The sequence below is a fragment of the Pseudopodoces humilis genome, chromosome 1 (assembly GCF_049639895.1).
Source record: "Pseudopodoces humilis isolate 2021_Gansu_Grassland_sample_001 chromosome 1, ASM4963989v1, whole genome shotgun sequence".
Classification (NCBI taxonomy): domain Eukaryota; kingdom Metazoa; phylum Chordata; class Aves; order Passeriformes; family Paridae; genus Pseudopodoces; species Pseudopodoces humilis.
In genome coordinates, this window is record NC_142200.1 from 97190529 (window position 1) to 97211814 (window position 21286).

Below are 21286 nucleotides of genomic sequence, written 5' to 3' on the forward strand. Positions count from 1 at the left end.
CTAGCCTGTGATGCACCAGGGCTGAATGGGGTTTTTCATTCTGTACCAGGACACAGTAGAGCAAGGCAAGTGTTAAAAAAGAGAACTGGAAGGACATAAGAATACATGAGTAAGAGCTGGAGTGATTTGGACATCTTTTACTCTAAGAGGAGAGAGAGAATATAGCAGGCTGAAAAGGACAAAAAAAAAACCAAACCCAAACCTGAAAATAACCCAACCAAACCAAACCAAACCAAAGTATACCAAAAACTCCCAATATTTTTATTTATGTTCAAAGCAAACTTGATAATTAATTCCTTGAGGTGCATTAAGCCTGTCAATTTAGTGTGTTCCATGGTATGCTGCAAGCATGGGCTCCTGTAAGCTGTGCCAGCAACTGTGTAAGTAACTGCCAGTCAACTCCCTGGCTTCATGAAGGAACAAACCAAACAAATACGTTGATTAGAAACCAAAGTGTAAAAAGATAGTTGACAGCATGGCCTGCTCCCTACTGGCTGTAAGGTTAAAGACCTTAAAGCCAGAGAAGCTCTGGAGTTCAAAATCACACGCTGTTGTGATGCCTGTTTGAAGTGACAAATAAGAATTTTTCAATAGTGAAATCATTTATTTTTTTACTGTCTCTGAAGTATTTTTCATCTCTGTTTCAGAGAAAATGATGATCTGAAATATGTGCAGAGGTCAGAGGATGTGCATGTTCCAGATTTACATTTATGAAAGGGAAAGTAGTATCTGTGTGCTTATAAGCATATGTACGTTCTTGCACTGCAATCATGGACCCATTTGCCTGAACTGAGCCCTTTGCTTTTGTATTCATACTGCAATAAGCTACACATGAAGTAGCCCATGCAGAGCAATATGATGGAGTTGTAATCCAGAGGATGTTGTGAAAAGTCTACTCCTTCCCAGCATTAATTGTTCCCACAGCATTATCACACTATATTCTTGTAAAAGTATATTTTTATGTATTCAGCTTCTTCTATCTTGGTTGTATTGACAGAGACATTTGTGCTACTGGGAACTGACCAGGATAGGCAAAAAAAAAAGTTTTTTCATTTATGAAAAGTTACTTTTCATTCATCATATAGTTATTTGGAATGCTGTTAACTATGCAACTGATTGTACTTATGGGTTGGGAGGAGGAGGTGGTTACAGGGGTGGACTGATACCATCAGTTGCAGAACTCTGGTGGTAAAGCATCATTATCTGCCACCCATGGGATAAGTGCAGCAGTCTTGGGTCTGTACACAGTGGTGGCCTGGGGCTGGAATTTGAGCGCACCTACTATAGCCAAGAAAGAAGTCATCATAATAGACTTCATGAGACATTCATAAAAAGGAGAATAGTGATTTATTTCTAAATGAATGCTGACCCATTTCTGAATATTCCAAATCCTGAGCTGGTATGCTAAACTTGAGTTGTTCTTCCTCTGTTAATCTGTAGATACCTGAGCTGAGAGAAAGAGAAAATGAATTTGTATTGTGTGCTAGATCAGAGCATTCTGGTATTTTAAACTGTTTAGGGCATCCATATAATCTTCAGAGAAATTTCAACTGGAGTCCAAACTAGTGTTGTGATACTACTGCTACTACTGATGATGATAATTATAATAAGAGTAATGAAAATATGAGAGAGAGAGAGAAATAGCATCCAAGAGAAACAAGTGATGAACAATACCATTGCTCACCACCTGCTGACTGGTGCCTAGTCTGTCACCAAGTAGTGATCACTGGCTCCAGTTTATATATAGGGCATGATGTTTCATAGCGTATGCCTTTGGCCAGTTTGGATCAAGTGTCCTGGCTATGCTCCCTCCCAGCTTCTTGTGCACCTGCTCACTGTCAGAGTATGGGAAATTCAAAAGTCTGTGATTTGGAGTAAGTTATTACTTACTTGTATTTATCAACTATAAAATCATCAGCGTGTTATCAGCATTATTCTCATATTAAACCCAAAACACAGCAATGTATTAGCTAAGAAGAAAATCAACTCTATTCCAGAAAAAAAAAAAAACAAACCAGGACAGCAAGTTTGCTTAACAAAATCTCATACTGGAATAGTTTGAATTAATAATAATTGAATTAATAATAGCAGGGAAGTAGTGCAGGTTCCCAAAGGTCTTTATTTCATATATGCATCATATGTACTAGGGATTTTTTTTTACTGTGCTGATTTTCCACCATATGACTCAACTTTAAGTATGCATATTGACCAGTTGAATCAAGTTTCCTGATTCTGAGGCTTTAAACAGTGTTTTCCCTTCCTTCTACGAATGACCTAGAAAACAATTTAAGAAACTTGTGCTTTACTGAAAAAGGAGTACTAATACCAATGTGCTCTGTAGAAAACATCTATTTCTCTTACCAAGGATTAGCCACCTAGCTTCATTTGCATCCCTCCCATTTATGTATTTGTGCAGAAAATACTTCATCCTCTTCCCTCTCCCTGAAAGAGGAATTAAGAGTTACATACAAAGGCATTGCTGTCAATAATTTGCAGATAATAAAAGAAACTGGAGTGTGTCTGATGCTGGTTTTTGTGCTTCTCTTTCCTTGTTCCTCTCATTGTGATGGTATCCAAAAGGGAGTTTAGAGCTCTAGTCATTGAGATGGTGTTGGCTACCGACATGTCCTGTCACTTCCAGCAAATCAAAGCTATGAAGAATGCTTTGCAGCAACCAGAAGGGTGAGTCACTTCACAACATAGTGCAGTGGGGGGCTTCATTTCATCTGGTGCTTTGCCAACGTGTTTAACTTCAAAAGCACCTCTCTTTCCTTGATATCTACAGCAATTTTCTTTCTTCTGTTGAATTTTGAAATAATACACTTAGGGAGGGATGGGCACATGCCTATATGCACATCTGTAGTCTGTGCTGGTGGCCCAAAGCTTTCAAATGTCACCATTGTGACATTTTTGGACATTTGACATACTGGGCATTTCCCTGGTGTGTAACATCAAGGACACGATTCATTAGAGTGACCTCTATAACTGAGTATGACTTAAGGTTGGTTATAAGATCTTTGCCCTTATGTAGATAGTATCAGCTGTCACCCCTGGAAGGAGCCTGCTTCATAACCAGAGAACAGACGAAAACTTGTGATCCACTGAGGGGAGGACTGGAAAATAATAGATGGAGCAGTATGGGAGAAGCCTTTCCTTCTTCCCAGTATGTTAATGGGAGCTGTAATATTTTGTCCACAGCTTTTCCCAAAAAAATTCCTTCTATATTGCTCTGAGTGATGGTCAGTTTTTCACTCTGGACACAGTTATTTCCAGAGCCTCACAGAATTATATCTGTATCAGATTTATACCTATATCAGAATTACACCTGTATCAGAGCAGGTTGTGGCTAGCCACCTGATCCCCTCAGAAGCTATAACTCTTTCAACCATTTCAGATAGCCAAAAAGCAGAATTAAACAATGAGAACACCCATGCCAAGAAGGCATTATTTACTGGGTTCTTGGGCTAGCCTCTTAGATTTTGATCATAAGAAATCATCAGCATTTTTTTTTCTGTGAAATCAGGATACACTAGTTTTCTATCAGTTATTTTGTAGACTTGTCAGAGCCATAGAGATCCCCACTGTTCATTACAGTGGGATAATCGGGACCATCTTCTCTTCTAAACTGCATAAAATACAACACTGATGAAACGGGGAACATTTCTTTTTGTGTTTCTTAGTATCTCTTTTAAAACAGGAATCATGTATGTTGGAGAAATCAAAGTTGTCTGATTTTATGGTGAGAGAAACCACTTCACAAATATCCTGGCCAAAGATTCTAATAATCTTATTTTCCTGTAGGTAAGATTTTTGTCATTCTTCCTTGCAAGAGCAGACAATTAATTTTTTTGATCCTTTGGGTTTCCAGAATTGACAAGCCGAAAGCCTTATCACTGTTATTACATACAGCAGATATCAGCCATCCAGCCAAAGCCTGGGATCTCCATCATCGCTGGACCATGTGTCTGCTAGAGGAGTTCTTCAGACAGGTAAAGCTAGGCAAGTTCTTTTCTGCAATTGAGAGGAGTGTGTAGGATTAGGTAAGGAAGTAGGAAAATATTAACACAGATATGTTGCTTTTTCTCTGATGTTTTTAAGAACCTCCTAAATGGTATGAAGCCTTCTCCTCTAACACCATAAGCACTGAGTATTATGCCTCTTAGGAAGCTAGTGTCTGATGCATTCCCTATAGATATAAACATTACCTACATAGTAGAAATTCTAATTTGGGAAGCTAATATGTCTTTCAATTAGGAAAACATGGAATATATGTCACTCTACTTAGCTCTAGAACCATAAAACCATGTTTGTGTAGCTGTACTTCATAGAACTCTACTTACATTTTTGTAATGGATGTGAAAAAGGCTTACTTTGCCCTTACTTAAAAAGAAGTTAACTGATCAAAATTATAGTTTATAGTGGACCAGCTGTTGACAGACCCACAAATCTAGACAAATCATTGAGCTCTGTGTGATGGTTATAAGGTTCTCAAGTGATTAATAAAAAACATCTAAAAAATGTAAAAAAAATTAAAAGGTAAAAGCAAACAGATCATTTAAGGAGTGTGTGGGATACTTTTCTCCAGTATGAATTACTAACCTAAGCAGTGCTAGCACTTAGGTGGTTATTTTCTCTACAAAGTCCAATAACTTCATGTTCTATAGTAAATCTAAATGCAAAAGGGAAAAATATGCCAAGAATTGTTTCACTGTTTCACTGGAAACAGATAGCTCATGCCTGCAATTGATTCTTTCCTGCCACACAAGAGGCTCAAGAAAGTAGGATGATTTTAACATGAGTTTTAGGGGAAAATCTGTGCATATTTACGCTTTTCTAGCTCAAAGTTGTACTAAATGCGTTAAAATACACAACTGCTAAAGATTTGTGAGAGAATTAAGATTACCTCACATTAAGATGTAAGACCACGAAATCTTCAAGTTTCAATTTATTTTACACATGTAATGAAGACAAAACTATTATTTCATACATTTAAAAAAGTATTTTAATTTCAGCCAATAAATTCTACTTTCGTTTTGCAAGAAGAATAACAATACTTGTATATTAAGCTATATATAAAACTCATATTCTAATTCCAAATTCAGATGCAGTATTAATTTTCTCTTCTGGAAAATCATTAAGCTTACCATGAAGCATAGATTTGTGTTCATTGAATTTATTTAGTATTAGATCAATGAATACATCCCTATTTGATATTAGAAGAAAAACACACATGCTTCTCACAAATTGATGTCCTAGTTCTGATCAAGACAGGGTTAATTTTTGTAGCAGCCAGGAGGTGGCATGGCTAGGACCTGGAAGTTATTCTCTTCCATCCCTCTTTATTTTCCAGGTATGGGGGAAGGGCTTTTAATGGGTTTTTTGATTTTGTTTTATGGGTTGGGGTGGTGTTTGGTAAACATTTGCATGTGAGTTACTTCCTCTCTCTTGAGCTTTATTATTTCATTGATTTTTCCAGTACGTTATTGTTATTTCAATTGCTAATCTTCACCTTTTGTGCCTCCAATTGTCCCCTCCAGCCCACTGCAGGGGCAGGGGGAGGGAAAGGGGAAGACAGGAGTGAGTGGAACACAGTTTGGAGTTTTTTGGTGGGAGCACTAAATTGAAGAATACTTTTCCTAAACCAAAACAGCCTAGTTTGGTACCCACTGTGGGACCCAAAGAGTTGAGATAACAACAGATGTGGCCACAGAGGGTTAGAAACAAGCTTGATCTAATCATTAGTTTTACCATGTATGAAGCCACTGGTTGCAGTGTTGCTTGGTCTGTTCACAAGGTTGTGGTACCTAACTCTGGTAGTGAAGCCACACAACTGGGATCTCTGTCCTGGGATGTGGGCATTGACAAAGAGATTGGGAAGAAGACAGAAACTCTTAGCCTCTGGAGCAACTCCCATCAAGTGTGAGAGAAAGGTATTAATTGTTGCAAGTATTTTCTAGTAGTGTGGTCAAGCAGAAGAGAGGGTGTGGAGAAACATATCCACTACCAGAGAGAATTAGCTGTGCTGGTGGTAAGCTATAAGGATTCAAATAACAAGCAGTCCCTTGTAAACTCAGATCAGGTCCAGTTTACAAAATGCATGTGGCAGAAGTTTGTTTGCAGCACATCATTGTCGTACACCAACTCATTAGCACTGATGTCAGTGAAAGAAAGATAACAAAGAGGGCTTCAGGTGACTACACTACTGTGGCAATATGATGTGGCAATATGTGGCAATTATTTTTTTCCTTCCTGACTGTGGACAGACTTGAAAGATTCAAGCATATTAGAGAGGAAATGTCCTATGCCTCTCCAGTATGGACCACAGTCTCTGCTATTGGAAGCAGAAGTTGCTTCAGAAGTGATTGTCACTGAAGCACAGCTCCTTCTGGCACCCTGATAGCCTGTTCTGGGCTGGATGTTTAAAAGGAAAGTCCTTTTCACACATCATGCTTCAGATGCATTGAAAGTGGTTTGTTACTCAGAAAGCTCAAACAGAAACCCCTAATTGCCCAGGGATACTGGCCTGAAGTCAAAATCTCAAATTATGAATTGGCCTGAAGGCAAAAATTTTGTACTATCATTATTATTGGAGGAGGAAAAGATGACATGTGTTGAGGAGATCCCACCATATGTAATCAGCTATCATAATTAATTTCCCAAAATGAAAAGTGATATGTAGTCTTTACTGATGGTTCTGCTGTATTGTAGGAATATACCAAAAATCAAAAGCTGCTGTGTGGAGTTCTATGTGATGATTTGCAGAAATTAGACAAGATGGATCTAGGCTGCAGAGTTGTAAGATGTCCAGCTGGCTTTAGATTTTGCTGGATGAGAGAAATGGCCAGTGCTTTACCTCTACTCTGACTTGTGGATGGTAACAAATGCTCTGTGGGGGGGGCCCACAGACCAATGGAAAAAGACCAGTTTGCTGTATGGAGCAAACCCATCCAGACTGCTGAAATGTGGCAAGATATTGCTTCTTGGCTTCTAAAACTAAGTCATGTAGATGCAAATGTACCCAAGAACCAGGCTACTGAAGAGCATCACAACAATGGATAAGTGGATTGAGCTGCCAAGATTAAAGTGTCTCAGGTAGATGTGGATTGGCAGAATAAGGGTGAATTATTTCTGGCTTGATGGGCCCATGATGCGTCAGATCATCAAAGAAGAGATGCAACAGGGAGGAGATGGGCTTGTGATTGAGGGTGGACTTTGCCATGGATCCTATCTCTCAGGTTATCCACAGCTGTGAAATCTGCACTGAAGTCAAGCAGGCCAAGTGGGTAAAGCCTCTGTGGTGTGGGGGGCAATGGTTGAAATATAAATATGAGGAGGGCTTGGAGATTGATTACATCACAGTCTCTCAAACCCATCAAGAAAGTACTATGTACTTACAGTGGTAGAAACAACCACTGGAGATGTGCTCTGTGCCTCATGCCACTGCCTGTAATGCCATCTTGGGCCTTGAAAAACAAGTTTTGTGGCAACATAACACCCCAAAAAGAATTGAGTCAGACAACAGCACTCATTTTGATAATCACCACATAGATACTTGGGCCAGAGACCATGATATGGAGTGGGTGTATCATTCCCAGCCTCTGGGAATATTGAATGGTACAATGGGCTGTTAAAAATCATATTGAAAGCCACAGGTCATGGGACATTCAAACATTGGGATCTACATTTTGTGGAGGCCATCTGGTTAGTCCATACTAGAGGCTCTGCTAATTGAGCTCCCCCTGCGTAATTAAAACCTCCATATGCAAAACCTCCACATGCACAGGGACACAAAGTCCCTGTGGTGCATATGAGGAATATGTTTTGAAAGACAGTTTGGCTTAGTTCTGCCTCAAGCAAATGTGGGATTGTTTTGCTCAAGGATCTGGGAACACTTGGTGTGTAATGCAGAGTGACGGGGAAACACTATGCATACCTGGAAAGGATTTGATTTTTGGGTGAGAATAGTCTGTAATGTTGAATTCTGTAATATTGGCTGCTGAATGACACTGCCAGTGTGCACCACAGCCATCATGGACAATGGATATAGACTGCTCCAGATACACCAGTTGTGAGCTCCTGATGCAGCTTGCAACCACCCAACAGCACACCAGCCCTTCTGCCCTGGAAAACCCCTAGGACAGATAAAACTCACACTCATGGACTAAATGAACTCAACAGGCATCTTGGAGGGATGGCTATTAACTATAGAAATGATAATAGTGCTTGTAAATACATACATATATATATTTATATGTTTTATATATTTATGCATTAATATAGATGGAAAATGTAGGATCTGGGCACAATGCAAATGGTATAGAATAAGGGGTGGGTACTGTCCTGATTCCGAACAGGATGGGGTAATTTTTACAGCAGCCAGAAGAGGCATGGCTAGGACCTGGAGTTTATTCTATATCACTTCACATAATTTTCCTGGGATGGGGGAAGGACTTTATTCTGGGTTGTGATAGTGTGGTGGCAGTCAGGTTGGGCTCCATGCTGAGCATCTGCATGTGAATCACTTGCTGTTCTCCTGTACAATTTTGCTATTCATATTGTTGATTTTACTGTTTGTTTTCTTGTCTCATTGCTGTTTCCAGAAGATTGTTCTTAAGTTATGATCTGTATCTTTTTTATGTCTTCAATTCTTCTTTCCAACCCACTCCAGGGGGAGGGGAACAGGTAATGGAGAGTGAGCGAGTAGTGCATGGTTTTGAGGTTTTCAGTGGGAGCACTAAATTGGAGAATACCATCCCTAAACCATATTGAGAACTACTACTAGCCAAGGGATTAGTAAGGGATGGTTAGTATGGTTAGTAAGGGACTTGCTTGTCCTAGGATTGCATATTTATTTCCTTATGGCCACTTATTGCAGACCTTTTCCTTTCCTTCCTGCTAAGTGTTCTTCAGAGACATAAAGCCTGACTTAACCTATATCAGAAAAGATCCCCAGCTCTGTTGATTTCCCAGCATTTTGAGATGTGACATGACACAGGTCTTCATACACCAGGTGACCATGCTGTAGGTGTGAAAGATTAGAAGTACAACACTGTTTTTTTATGTTCAACATTTATGAGCATCTCTTACAGCAAACATCTTCCCTTAATTAATTAGTTCTACTAATGTGTTTTAGCTAGCCATTAGGAAGCTGCTCAAACAGCTTAGAAACCAAGTGTCTCTCTGAGCAGTCACAAAGACAGGCAGGTGTTCCTTTCCAAGACAATTAGCCACTGTGGCTTTTACAAGGTCTAAGAAATAAAAGAAGACTTATGAGCAGACATTGAGAGATGTTTTTTTCTGAGTGACACAGCTGACACAGTAAAGGAATGTCACTTGGAAATATTTCTGTGTTTAGTTTTAACCTGATATTTGTATATCAGGCTCCTAACATAAATCAGAATTGCTCTACAGTAGGACACTATTGCTTGTTGTTCTACAAAAAATCCTAACAGAACTTGTGCCCCCCTTCCATGTATGTTATATTAACAAAAATAAGAAGAATTCAGCTCTTCTTATACCCACAGAAGATTTTCTCTGCTTAGTTTCCTGAATATTTTAGCTTCTATTTGACATTAGTCAGAACACTGGCAAGAAGTCCAGTACAATTATAGTCAGCTGCAAATTTAAGTAAATGAATTTGCAGTATATTTAACAGGCTATTTAAATTCAAATGTTCTGTGGGAAGTACTGCAGCTATGTCATCCTATACATATCTTCCCAACATAAAGAATGTTGTAGAGTGACTGAATTAAATTAAAGGGCATTTTGAAACATGTGACTAGAAAAACTGGAAAACTGGGAATATAACTGGGGTTATGACACTTATCTTCTACCATCTTGTGTGCTGGAAAAGGCCTTTCAGTTCTGAGGGCTGGTAGGTATGTCTGGACTTATGTAGTTAAAATGTAAATATAGTCTAAAGGTAATGTGAAATGTCATGTTCACAGCATCATAGAATACCAGGTTGGAAGGAAGTTGAAGGGTCATCTGGTCCAGCCTTTCTTGGAAAAGGCACAGTCTAGATAGGATGATCCAGCACCAAATCCAGCTGAATCTTATAAGTGTCCAATGCTGGGGAAGTCACTACTCTCCTGGGGAGATAATTTTAATGGCTGATCTCATTGTGAAAAATTTTTATTCTGTGTCTTATCAGAATCTCTTCAGGAGTAACTTATGTCCATTACCCCATACCTTTCCTTGTGCCTCCTTGTAAAATGGGGGTCTCCATCTTCTTTGTATCCACCTTTTAAATACTGGAACATGGTGATAAGGTTTCTTTTAAGTTTTCTTTTCTCAGGGCTTAACAAATGCAGTTCTCTCAGCCCTTTCTTAGATGACATGCTTCCCAGTTGCTTCATCATGCCTGTATCCCTTCTCTTGACCCTCTGCAGCCTAGCCACTTCTTTTTTTGCAGGGGGGGACCAAATCTAAATACCATATTCCAGCTGTGGCCTGGCAGGTGCTGAGTAGAGTGGAATAATGATTTCATTATCTCTGCTGATGACACCCTTGTTGATGCAGCCCACCATTCTGCTGTTTTCTTCTCCAGAGCACCACAGTGTTCACTCATATTAGCTTGTTGTGCAACAGGACCCTCAGGTCCTTTTCCACATAGCTGCTCCCCAGCTGTGTTGTTCCCAGCCTGTGTTGTGGTCTTGGATTGCGTTTTCCCAGGTGTACGACCTTACAGTTGTCTTTGTTGAACTTCATAAGGTTCTTGTGAGACCACTCTTCCAGCCTACACAGGTCTACCTGCAGGATGACTCTCCCTTTAGAAATGTTCCATTTCCCACTTGGTTTGGTATCATCAGCAAACTTCACCAGGGTACACTTGATCCCATCATCCAGATCACTTATAAAGATATTAAACAGCATTGGATATTAACCCAGTATTGCCTGCTGGAGTATCCTGCTTGTGACAGGTTGCCAGTTCGAAAAGAAGATATTTACCACCACTTGCTGATAGGCTGGGGCTTATCAGCCAGTTCCCCACCTGCTGCATGGACCACTTGTCTCTACTATAACATATCAATATCTTTAGGAGGAGGCTATTGGAAACCATATCAAAAGCCTTGGAAAAATCCAGGTAGACAATGTCCACAGCTTGTCCCACATCAACCAAGAAGGTTACTTTCTTGTAAAAAACTGTTAGTGTTTTCTTTGGGAAAAAAAATTGCTAATCTGCATGCAGCCAGCCTTATCTGAAAGACTAAAAAAGATGTGCAAAGAAATGCAAGCCCTGGAAAATCAATCTTGACACTGATGTTTTCTCACAAAAGATTTGTTCTGAGAACTGAGTTCTCTGGAGAACTGCAGTGAGAAACATTCTTGTGCTTAAATGTTTTTTAGTTGATGCATAGAAGTACCAAGCAAGCAGGGAAAGTTCTAGTGAAAAGTCACTGGAATCAAGACGCTTAATTCACCAACTTCTCCTTGGGTTACAACTTTGCCAGTGAGACTCAAATTCTCTACAGTTTATGTTATAAAGCCCCAGTCTAAACAAAATCCAAACATAATTAAAGAAAGTAAAAGGAGAGGCTTTTACAGTCATAACATAATATATGAAAAGTGCAATGTGTCTTGTCTTTTAAAACTTCTTAATTTTTTTCTCCAGGGTGACAAAGAAGCAGAACTAGGGCTGCCCTTCTCTCCTCTGTGTGATCGGAAATCTACTATGGTTGCTCAGTCTCAAATAGGTATGTCCCTTTTGGTGCAAGCAAAATAGCATCTTAAAAGAAAAACTTCATCTTCTCAGTAGTGTTAAGATCCTAGTGATCTCATAATGTGGAATTATGTTGAAGAGAGGAAGTAAGACACAATGACATTATTTTCCCTAGATCAACAATTCAAGGAGGAGCCATTAAATTTATGGTGATGGTTCCATACAGTAACCAAATTACCTCTGACATGTCTGCAGAAATAACTACAGTACGTGGTTATGACACTTACTCCATGATTTTGTGAGTTGTGAAGACAGGGGCACACATGAGAATATCACTGTTGTTGGTATTGTTGGTGTATATGAAAATGTAATGTTAGTTCCTTAGATGACCTGGACAAAACAATTTATTCCTTTCACCCTTTCCTTCCCAATGCTTTAAACCAACCATTGTTTTTGATCGAAGCCAAGCAACTAGCAAACATTTTCCTTTGCCACCCATTCAGAAAAATAGATCTTTTTATAGATTCACCAGCAGCATTTTCTCTACCTCTTCTTCAGTTACTGAGTGAAAAAGTAGGGGTAGGATGAAGCAATAAGCTTCACATTTAGTGAAAGAGGAAGAAGGGCTAAGTGATGTAAAACTGTTCAGGGGGATCAGTGCAATGAAGAGAAAATGGAAAAGGTGGATTTGTGGGTGGATTTTTATGCCTTGGAAGTAAGTGAAGTAGAATAACATGTTTCAGCCTCAACTGGAGAATAGGTAGCCAAATGGAATAAAAAAGGAAAGATAACATGGACACTAAAATTGAGAAAACCAGAAAGACAGAAAATATATTAAAGAAAGCAAAAAAATTTGAAGCACGAAATTTCTCTTAAAGAATGAAACAAAGATTTCTCTGAATCTAGGAAAGTACAGATTTATCTCTTTGGCTAAAAGCTGTTTCTGTTTAAAATTATTTAATTGTTCCTGGTAATCAAGCCATTATCTCAGAGACAACATCCCAGATTTTTCTGGCTTTGGAAGTTTAGACAATTCACCTAAGAATCTGAGTTTGAAGAGCTCTATACAAGCCTGGCCTGGTTACCAGGCTTGCAGCATTTACTCCTCTGGAATAATAAGTTACCATACAACTGTGTGTTCTGCCAGTAGCTCAGTGGAGGAAAGCAGCAACAAACTTGAAGTATGACAGTCTCAACTAAAACTGATGTTGAAGAGTCATGGACATAGGCTTATTGTAGTGCTGTGGGAGAAGATAAACTCTGCCTCTATGGCTGCTCTGAGGGAAAGTACAGGTAGATACTTCTCTTACACATCCATTTTATTAGCTTCTAGATATGTTCCTCACTCGTTACAGGGAAGAGAAGTTGTGCCTTCCCTGGGGTCCCTCTACATAGGTTTATGTATGCTTGGGAACCAGTCTTCCTGGTCCTCTCTTTTTGTGCTCCTTTGCTCAGACCTTTCCTCAGAAGAAGAAAGAAACCACTGTTCTGATCCCCCTTGTGTCAATCTACTGCAAAATTAATGTTATATTAAATCAGCACAAATACAATTTACCTTAGAGGCACTTTTCAGAAGGCAAAGGCAGGCTTATTTAGTCATATATCATTTGTGCAGTTTAGTAATCCATTGACATTAATGGACTACTCTTTATTTTTTGCCTTCTACCATTATTAAATTATTAATTTTTCAGTCTGCAGCACATTTTGACAGTGTCTTTCTCTAATGTCCCTTTTGTTAAATTGCAGCCACCTGTTTTCTGGCTAACTGCTGAGATCAGACTTTCAAAGTTGTAGACTAGATTGTCAGACAGATAATCTCCTTTAATTCATTTATTTACCCAATTAATAGTCGGAAAAAATTGTTTCCTGGAATAGTAATTACATTTCTTTGCAGAAGTAAGTTCTTACTGAATTCCAAATTGTGCTATTATATGGTTGGACTTGATGATCTTAAAGGTCCTTTCCAAACTTAATGATCCTATGATTGTCATCTACACCAAGCAGCCATCAATTCTCACAAATTAAAAACCTGTGTTCTTTGTGAAATAAAATTGTACATCTTGTTCTAGCAAGGACACAGCCTAGAAATCATTTTCTGGTGGGTCAGCTTGTTTGTAGTTTTGCTGCTGTAAGGTTGTTGTAGATGCAACAACAGTGGGCACACGTTTTCATTAATGAAAACTTTTCAAAAATGCAGACTGAAGGTTTTGGCAATATGGACTTCTTGCATGAAATTAAGCAATCCAACAGAACAATACTGCTCAAAGGAAAGAATGTTTCTCTTCTGTTGCATCAGATTGTGAAAACATTGTTCAGTTTAAACTGATAAATAAAAACCCCATGAATATAAATTATTGAACTTTATTTTGAAAACCTATTAATGTTAACTATAATGACCAATTTATCATCCTTTTTCATATTCAATAGAATGAGTATGGCAAATATTTCTGTACCATAGTAAAGTACAGAAATTGGGAGAGATTTTTGTTGGGAAGTCAAGCTGCTTGTCAGAGTGGGGGAGAGAAAAAACTGCAAAGAAAACCAGACCAAGACTTTCATATTTTCCAACAAGAATATCAGGAGCTAAAACATCTCTGGTTCCAACTCTAGGAAGCTTGTGTTACAGAAGATCAGCCTTCATTGTCATTGTCCTCTTTTGCAGCTGATAAATGCAATAGCATGTTTTATTTTTTGTCTTTTTACTGTCAAGAAATAAAAAGCACTTCCAGAAAACATTGCCTAAAGGCAGATGAGTGCATGCTCATGGACTTTAGAGAAACTGTCCTCTACCCAATTTTTTTCTATGTTGATGTTCAAAGTTATAATGAGTGAACATTAGGCATATGCCTGGGATTCACTCTTAGCATGCAGCATTAACTGGTAAAATCATCTTAGTCTCTAGGGTACAGAAATGTTTATCATGCTCATTCTGTTGATGGAGGAAAAAGATGATAAACTGGTCATTAGTATTAATAGTTTTTAAAACTCAGGTTCATTATTTGATATTCAGGTTTTTAAGTAGCAAACTAAATTACCATATTTAAATCTAAGTGTTTTCAGGTAAAGAGTAAGAGTATACAATGTAAGGGAAGGCATGTAGGAATATGGCAAAAGTTACACAATTTTTAGTAAAGTCCTAGGTTTTTTTTTCTACACTAGCAGATTATGATTTCAACTTTATTATAATAACTATTTTAAGGTAACATAGTTGAATAACTTATTTATATTAACAGGAGTAGAGGCAAAAATGTAACTTATCAAAGAAAAGTTGTCCTATGTATTTGAGTTTTTTACCTGTGGTTCCTTTTGGCACCTCTGCTTATCTTTGTTGAAAAGATGCAAGACCTCTCACAGGGAAAACTTGGTTCTTAAACACTGCTGTTTAATGTGTTTATCTGCAACTGTTCAGTATCTCACAAAACATATCCCACTGTCTTGCTGCTGAAGTAAGTGACACATTCATGTGCCTGATATCAGAGATTTGCACATCTCAGGGTTGTTAGTGGTGAAGAAGCAAATGGCAGTGGTATTACTTGCTGAGCAGAATGACAAGGTACTATTACTTGGGTTTCTTTGGTCATTAAGTGGCAAATAAGCTTTTGAGTGAAGGGGAATAGAAGAGACATATAGGCAGACACACACACAAATGTGTAAATCAAGTTCTCATTGTCCTAGGATTTCTGTTGCATGCTTAACACTGCTCTCAGTAAAATTTTTAGTGCTTAAAAAAATTATATGAAGTTTGCTGTGACTGTCTGGGTTGTGATCTAGCATACAATTTCCTGTTCAAGGTTTATACTGCATGCATTTCTGATTAACTACATGGGAATTCTTTTTTTTTATAAATTTTAATAGATAAGACTGACCCATAACTGAGATGAGTGTTATGGAGGCACATGATTCACATATTCAGATAAGACTGCATGTGTCTCCAGATTTACAGAACGTTACTTGAAAGTAACATTTTTAATTTGATTGGCATGAAAATACACCTAATAATCAATCCTTTTAGAAATTTAGCAAAAATATGGGGAGGGAAATGGAACTAGGAGGATGCTCAACTGCTTTGCACTCAAGATGTGGATCGATGCACCTGTGAATTCAGATGCCTGAACCACATGATCTCTTTTGTTGTTCAGTTATCACCTAGAATCACCAGTGCCATAAAAACATATCATGACCTGGTCAGAGAAATTACAATATTATTAATGAATAAATAATTGTTGATAATTAAAAATTATCTAAAAATTTTAATGATAGGGATTTTTAACAGTAGTAATTGTAACCTGGATTTCAATGTGCCTTAGAAGGGATTAAGGACTTAGTTGTTTTCTTGGCTACCTGCAGCACTAAGTAACTTCATGAAGTGCTAAATTAATTAGAGAAATGTGTAAGCTACTGTAAGCTACTCATATTCACATTTTATTCATGCAATTTGGATTTTCCTTCATCTCATGACCTTATGACCACAGGGCTCTTCAGTATGCTTTTCCCAACATTCAGATCAGAGCCATATTAATCTCTGTTAAACTGTATACTGAAGTAGAAAATATTTGGGTCTTTATTTTTTTCCCCCTTTTTTAATATTAAAAAATGTGGGGAAAGCACCTAGATCAGTTTTATTATCAACAAGATAAAAGCTGGCCAAGCACCGAGGAGAGATAATCCACAGCAACATACTGATAAGCAGTAAGGGTGGTTTAAACTTACTGGTATTATTACTGTTACAATTATTTTCTTTGAGAGAGTTCTTTGACATTGAGGTTTACTTTTAAGTTTTATCAAAATCTATAGGAATTTGACTTCAATATTCTTCGACTTGACTTCACTACTCTTATAAAACAAGTCTTGATTAGTCTGTTTATGTTCTGATTTGCCAAAGTTTCTTTCCAATGTTTAAGTAGGTACCTTTTAATGCATGCTATATTGAGGGTCTTGGGTCAGGGATTAATGTATAACTCAATTTTCCCTTTCTAGTATTTGTCTAACCCTCTTTCAAGTTATAATTTTTTTTACTGTAATTTACAGTGTGGTCATCTGTAGTCATTGAAGAGGAACTCCACATAAATCCTCCCCTTGCCTGCTTGACTCTGCTTGTGTTTCTGTTCAGGTTTCATTGATTACATTGTGGAACCCACCTTTACTGTGCTGACTGACATGACAGAGAAAATTGTGACTCCGCTAATTGATGAAGCTTCCCACTCTGGCATGTCTGGATTTAGGAGTTCCAGGTGAATAGCTTTGCACCCTCTCCCTTCACTCTGTATGAGCTGCCCTTGCAATCAACTGCCCTGGTTTCCCTCCTCTACAGTGTATGATTTCTTGTGGTTTAAAGACTCATGTCTGCATTGTCAACACCACAGCTCACCTCATGAGGTGACTTTGTGCAGGAAAAGTCCAGCCCGGAGGAGGTCCAAGAGGGAGGAGGGTGGCATCAGCCTGAGTCATTCCTTCTAAGGCAAGGAGCACAAATGTTTGTAGCCATGCAATCAGATACACTCAGTGCTCTCTTAGTCACTAATGTCAGAGAGAAAGTAATGAGGATAATTGGGAGGCACTTGTTTCTTCATGCCTAGAAGTATAAATGGGATTAAAACCCAAATGATGGATAAAAAGAATAAGCACACTTTTTTGACAGTGTTTAGGGTTATGCAAATGTGTGAAGAACCACCACAATTCACCTGGAGTTCAGATGTAGGAAGTCTTGGCCCATTCAACCTGCACTGCTGTTTCAGATACTGCTCTTTTAGTATTTTAATTGACAAGGCATATCTTAGGATTCAAATGCCACATGGCTAGTGCTCCCTAGAGTAATGCTATCAAGTCAGGATTTGCTCCCCCAGGTGACTTTGCTCGTGAGCAAACAAAGACCAAACACTAATATCTTTCTATGTCAGTAACTTTGCTGCCTTTATTAAAATGTTCACAATAAAGTGTCAAAAGTCAACTGTAGGATCTGTAACAGAAATGAATGCCTGAGCCTCAGCTGAGATCACCAAGCCCTTGACAGAAACTGACCTGTGCCTAATACCTCCCATTGGTGAAATATAGGAAACTTCTCTTGTGACATATTTGATTTCTAGAATTGTCTGACTCTCCAGTAATATTTAGGGAGTGGAGATACACACAAAAATAGTTACAGCACTTCGAGTGATTCTATTTCTTAGTGAGAATGAATGCCAAAATAATAGATGGGGAAAAGCAGCCCTTTATTTCTAAGACTGGCTGAGGTTGCACTCTTTGATTTAATATTGGTTGGCCTGGGGCAGGAGAGAGGGGAAGGATAAGGGATTCAAGCTTAGTTTTTCATAGGTAGCTCCGTTATCTGACTTTCAATTATTATTTTTTCTTAGTTGTATTTGAGTGTATGGGATGCTGATTTCTTCTGTGTTTTGTGATATTGTGTTCCAGTTTGAATAGCATTAGTCCCTCTGGAGTTAAAAGATCAAGTGTCAATGTCACTGGGTCCGAAGGAAGTGCCTCACCCAACTGCTCAGTACTCACTGTGGACTTCAAATGTTTTAAAGCCACCTGGACTGAGGTGGTGCAGCAGAACAGGGAGAAATGGAAAGCACAAGCCACCAAAGGTAACAGCCTTTGTTAGTGAAATTATAAAATTCTGTTGACCTCTTCTTCTTCAAGCTCGTCTTCAATCTAACCACTCTTAAACTGTTAGTTTGAATCCACCTACTGAATTCAATAAGCCACTCTGAATTCAGAAAGATAGGGACATTGTGACTCACCTGTGAATTATATTCTTCTTATAAGTGTACATTATGAAGAGGATGCGAAAAATGGGAGGAGAAAAAATTTAAAGGGAATTCCTCTAAAGTCACAAATCAGACTCAGTGGGTGCAAAAATAGTTGGAATGGTATTTGTAAATATAGGTTTATTGTTCATTGTACAGGTTGAAAGGTGGTGGTCGTTTTAGAGATGGTTGGTAGTTAGGGGTTAGTTCAGGGGAGATGGATATTCTCTATTCCCAGCTAGTTTCATATTTCTGGTCATAACTTGGAAAATTAATTAGGAACTAAACTGAAAATGTGTGTGATGTCATCAGTCTGAGAAGGACTGCAAACATTTCAGAAGAAAATGAGGGCTGTGTTGGTTGAAGGTTGACCAGGGCTCAATACTGTCATGAAACTGAAAAAAGGCCCAACCAACATCCCACCACCACTGAAAAAACCCAACAAAGCAAAGCAAAGCAAAGCAAATCAAAGCAAAGTAACACTTCCCCCACCCCAGACACTAAAAAACCCCTCAAAAGACTTTGCTTCTAAGACCCCTGGCATTCTTCTCATCTTTTCAGCCGTAACAAAGCCCTCAGTGCTGTTCTGTGTCCAGTTTTGCCACCACAGTTTAAAAAAACATATGAACCACTTGTAGACAATGCAGAGTACAGCAATGAAAATTGTGATAACTTGTTTATAGCTAAGGAAGTATATAGCTGAAAGCAGTTTTTTGAAGACTACTGCAGCTGCAAAATAAGGAAATTATTTTTTACTCAAATACCCTGACCATTAAGAAAAAACTAGCAGGTTATTATAGATATTTTTATAATGTCTAATAAGTTAGACATTAGCAAATCTCTATTATTGGAGTTCTTTTGGAAATACTGAGAACCATCTTTTAAGAATTATTTAGGTGTAATTGCCCATTTGCTCAAGGGTATGGATGATTGCCCAATGTATCCTAGAACCCTTAGGTGACTTAGACCAGATTTGGAACAAAAAAAAGGAGGACTATTTCACTGTTTTTTCTTTTCTTCATGAAACTGTGATACAATTTATTCTCTGATCTGAATGGTTCTTGCTCAATCCCTTATTTAATGGAGTTGTTTTATTTTATATAAATGGAAGGAGTTTGATTTTAATGTATTATGTGGCTGTGAATTTAGGGATTTGGCATAGTTCTCCAAAACGCCAGAGCAGATTTTTCCTCTCCAACTGAAAGACCTGTCTAAAGGTTCAGGAAAACATTCATTATTCAAAAACAAATTTTCCTTTGTGATTAAAACTTGCCATTAATTAAAAACACTTTCTAGGCATTCCATGAAAATGAAAACATAACTATAATTCAAAATATGTTTATTTCCCAGGGACTTTTTTGTTTGTTGGTTTGGTTTTGGTGCTATTTTTTTCCCTGGTGTTTTTGTGGGTTGTTTTTTGTTTTGTTTTGTTTTGGGTTTTTTTTGGGTTTTTTTTGGTTTTTTTTGTTGTTGCTGGTTTTTGTGTGTGTGTGTGTGTATGTGTTTGGGGGGGGGTTTGCTTGGTTTTGTTTTGTTGTGGTTTGTTTGGTTTTTTTTTGTTTGTTTCTTTGATTTAATACCTAGCAATTCCTTATGGACCAAATTAAAGCTAACCAAACAAGCAAAACATTTAGCATGTTCAGTGTTTTGTGGTATAGGAGAGTTGAGTGAATGAAATTACAAATTACAATACAGGTAACTAGTTTTAAGAATTTAATTTCAACAGGTACCAGGTATTTTCTTGACTAAGCATAAACTATATAAAAATCCTATGTGCAAGACAGACCTGTGGGAGACTTTTACATAATTTCTGTCTTTCTAGATACATTTAGCAGTACTAGCGTGCATATTTTTCTTAATCCTGAAAGTGTTATACAAACATGTAAAACCTGTAAAACATGTAAAACAAGCATGCCTTTGTATGGGCTAAGGACTAAGGAACTGTTTTTGGACTCCAGACCACTGGCATCAGTATCTTTGCTCAGATGCTATTTTCTCTTGACTTGCAACAGGTTTCTGCACCACTCTCCTTGGCTGTCTTGTAGCAAGGCCTACCACACATCAGGGGCTTAAATTGCTGACCCTTGACAAACTGGTGTCTTGCAACCAAGATGTATCGCTAATAAAAACAATTATTATTAAGAGAATACAGAAACATTTACTGTTTGTTGACAGAAAATAAAATTTGGGATCTGAAAGGAAGGAACTTATTATTGCTATTTTTGTAGCTAATATTATTATTAAATTATTTGTAAAATACTGTATTCCCTTTGGTAATGGCATTGTCCCTAGAAGCCTCAGTGAGCTGTTTTCATCTTGAGTATGATACTTATAAAAAAATTCTCTTACTGTGTGGGAAAAGTGAGTTTATTACTGATTGGAGGGGTTTTTTTGCCTAGATGATCATTAAAGAGCAACGAAAAAAACACTAAACAAACACTCTACTGTACAAAGCACCATTTAGATAAAGTATTTTCTGACACTATTTTTGACAAGAGACACTTATCTAATGGTGTTTTAGCAAGCCAAATTCTCCTGAGACAAAGTTGTGTCCTGTGGTTCAGATGCAGAATAAAGCTTCTTTTTTCAGATCCCCAAATGAGAGGAATCCTGTAAACCATGAGACCTTCACATTAGCTCAGTTGGTTAGAGCATGGACTTGACCTCTGTATGGCCCATTCACTTAAGAGGTTTATGGATCCCTTCTAACTCAGAATATTCTGTGAAATCTGTGAGACATCCCTACAGCCTTCAGTAGCTAGTATTTCCTTTTACCTTTTAAGAATTTTGAGGAACCACTTTTTCAAAGGTGAACTTTATATGGTAAAAAAAGGATGTGCATAAAATACATTTAGGACAACCAGGGGGGTTATTT

The 21286-nt window shown here is 38.0% G+C and overlaps 1 protein-coding gene across 4 annotated transcripts in view; it reads left to right on the forward strand.

The window, feature by feature from the left end:
• Positions 1–21286, forward strand: part of PDE1C (phosphodiesterase 1C) — a 198448-nt gene that overhangs the window by 156822 nt on the left and 20340 nt on the right. For all 4 annotated transcript variants that reach the window (XM_088060783.1, XM_014258682.2, XM_014258683.2 and 1 more), the window contains 5 exons: positions 2581–2682; positions 3869–3989; positions 11615–11696; positions 16773–16893; positions 18074–18249. In XM_088060783.1, coding sequence (XP_087916909.1) covers positions 2581–2682; positions 3869–3989; positions 11615–11696; positions 16773–16893; positions 18074–18249 — 602 coding nt within the window. The remainder of the gene's footprint in view (positions 1–2580; positions 2683–3868; positions 3990–11614; positions 11697–16772; positions 16894–18073; positions 18250–21286) is intronic.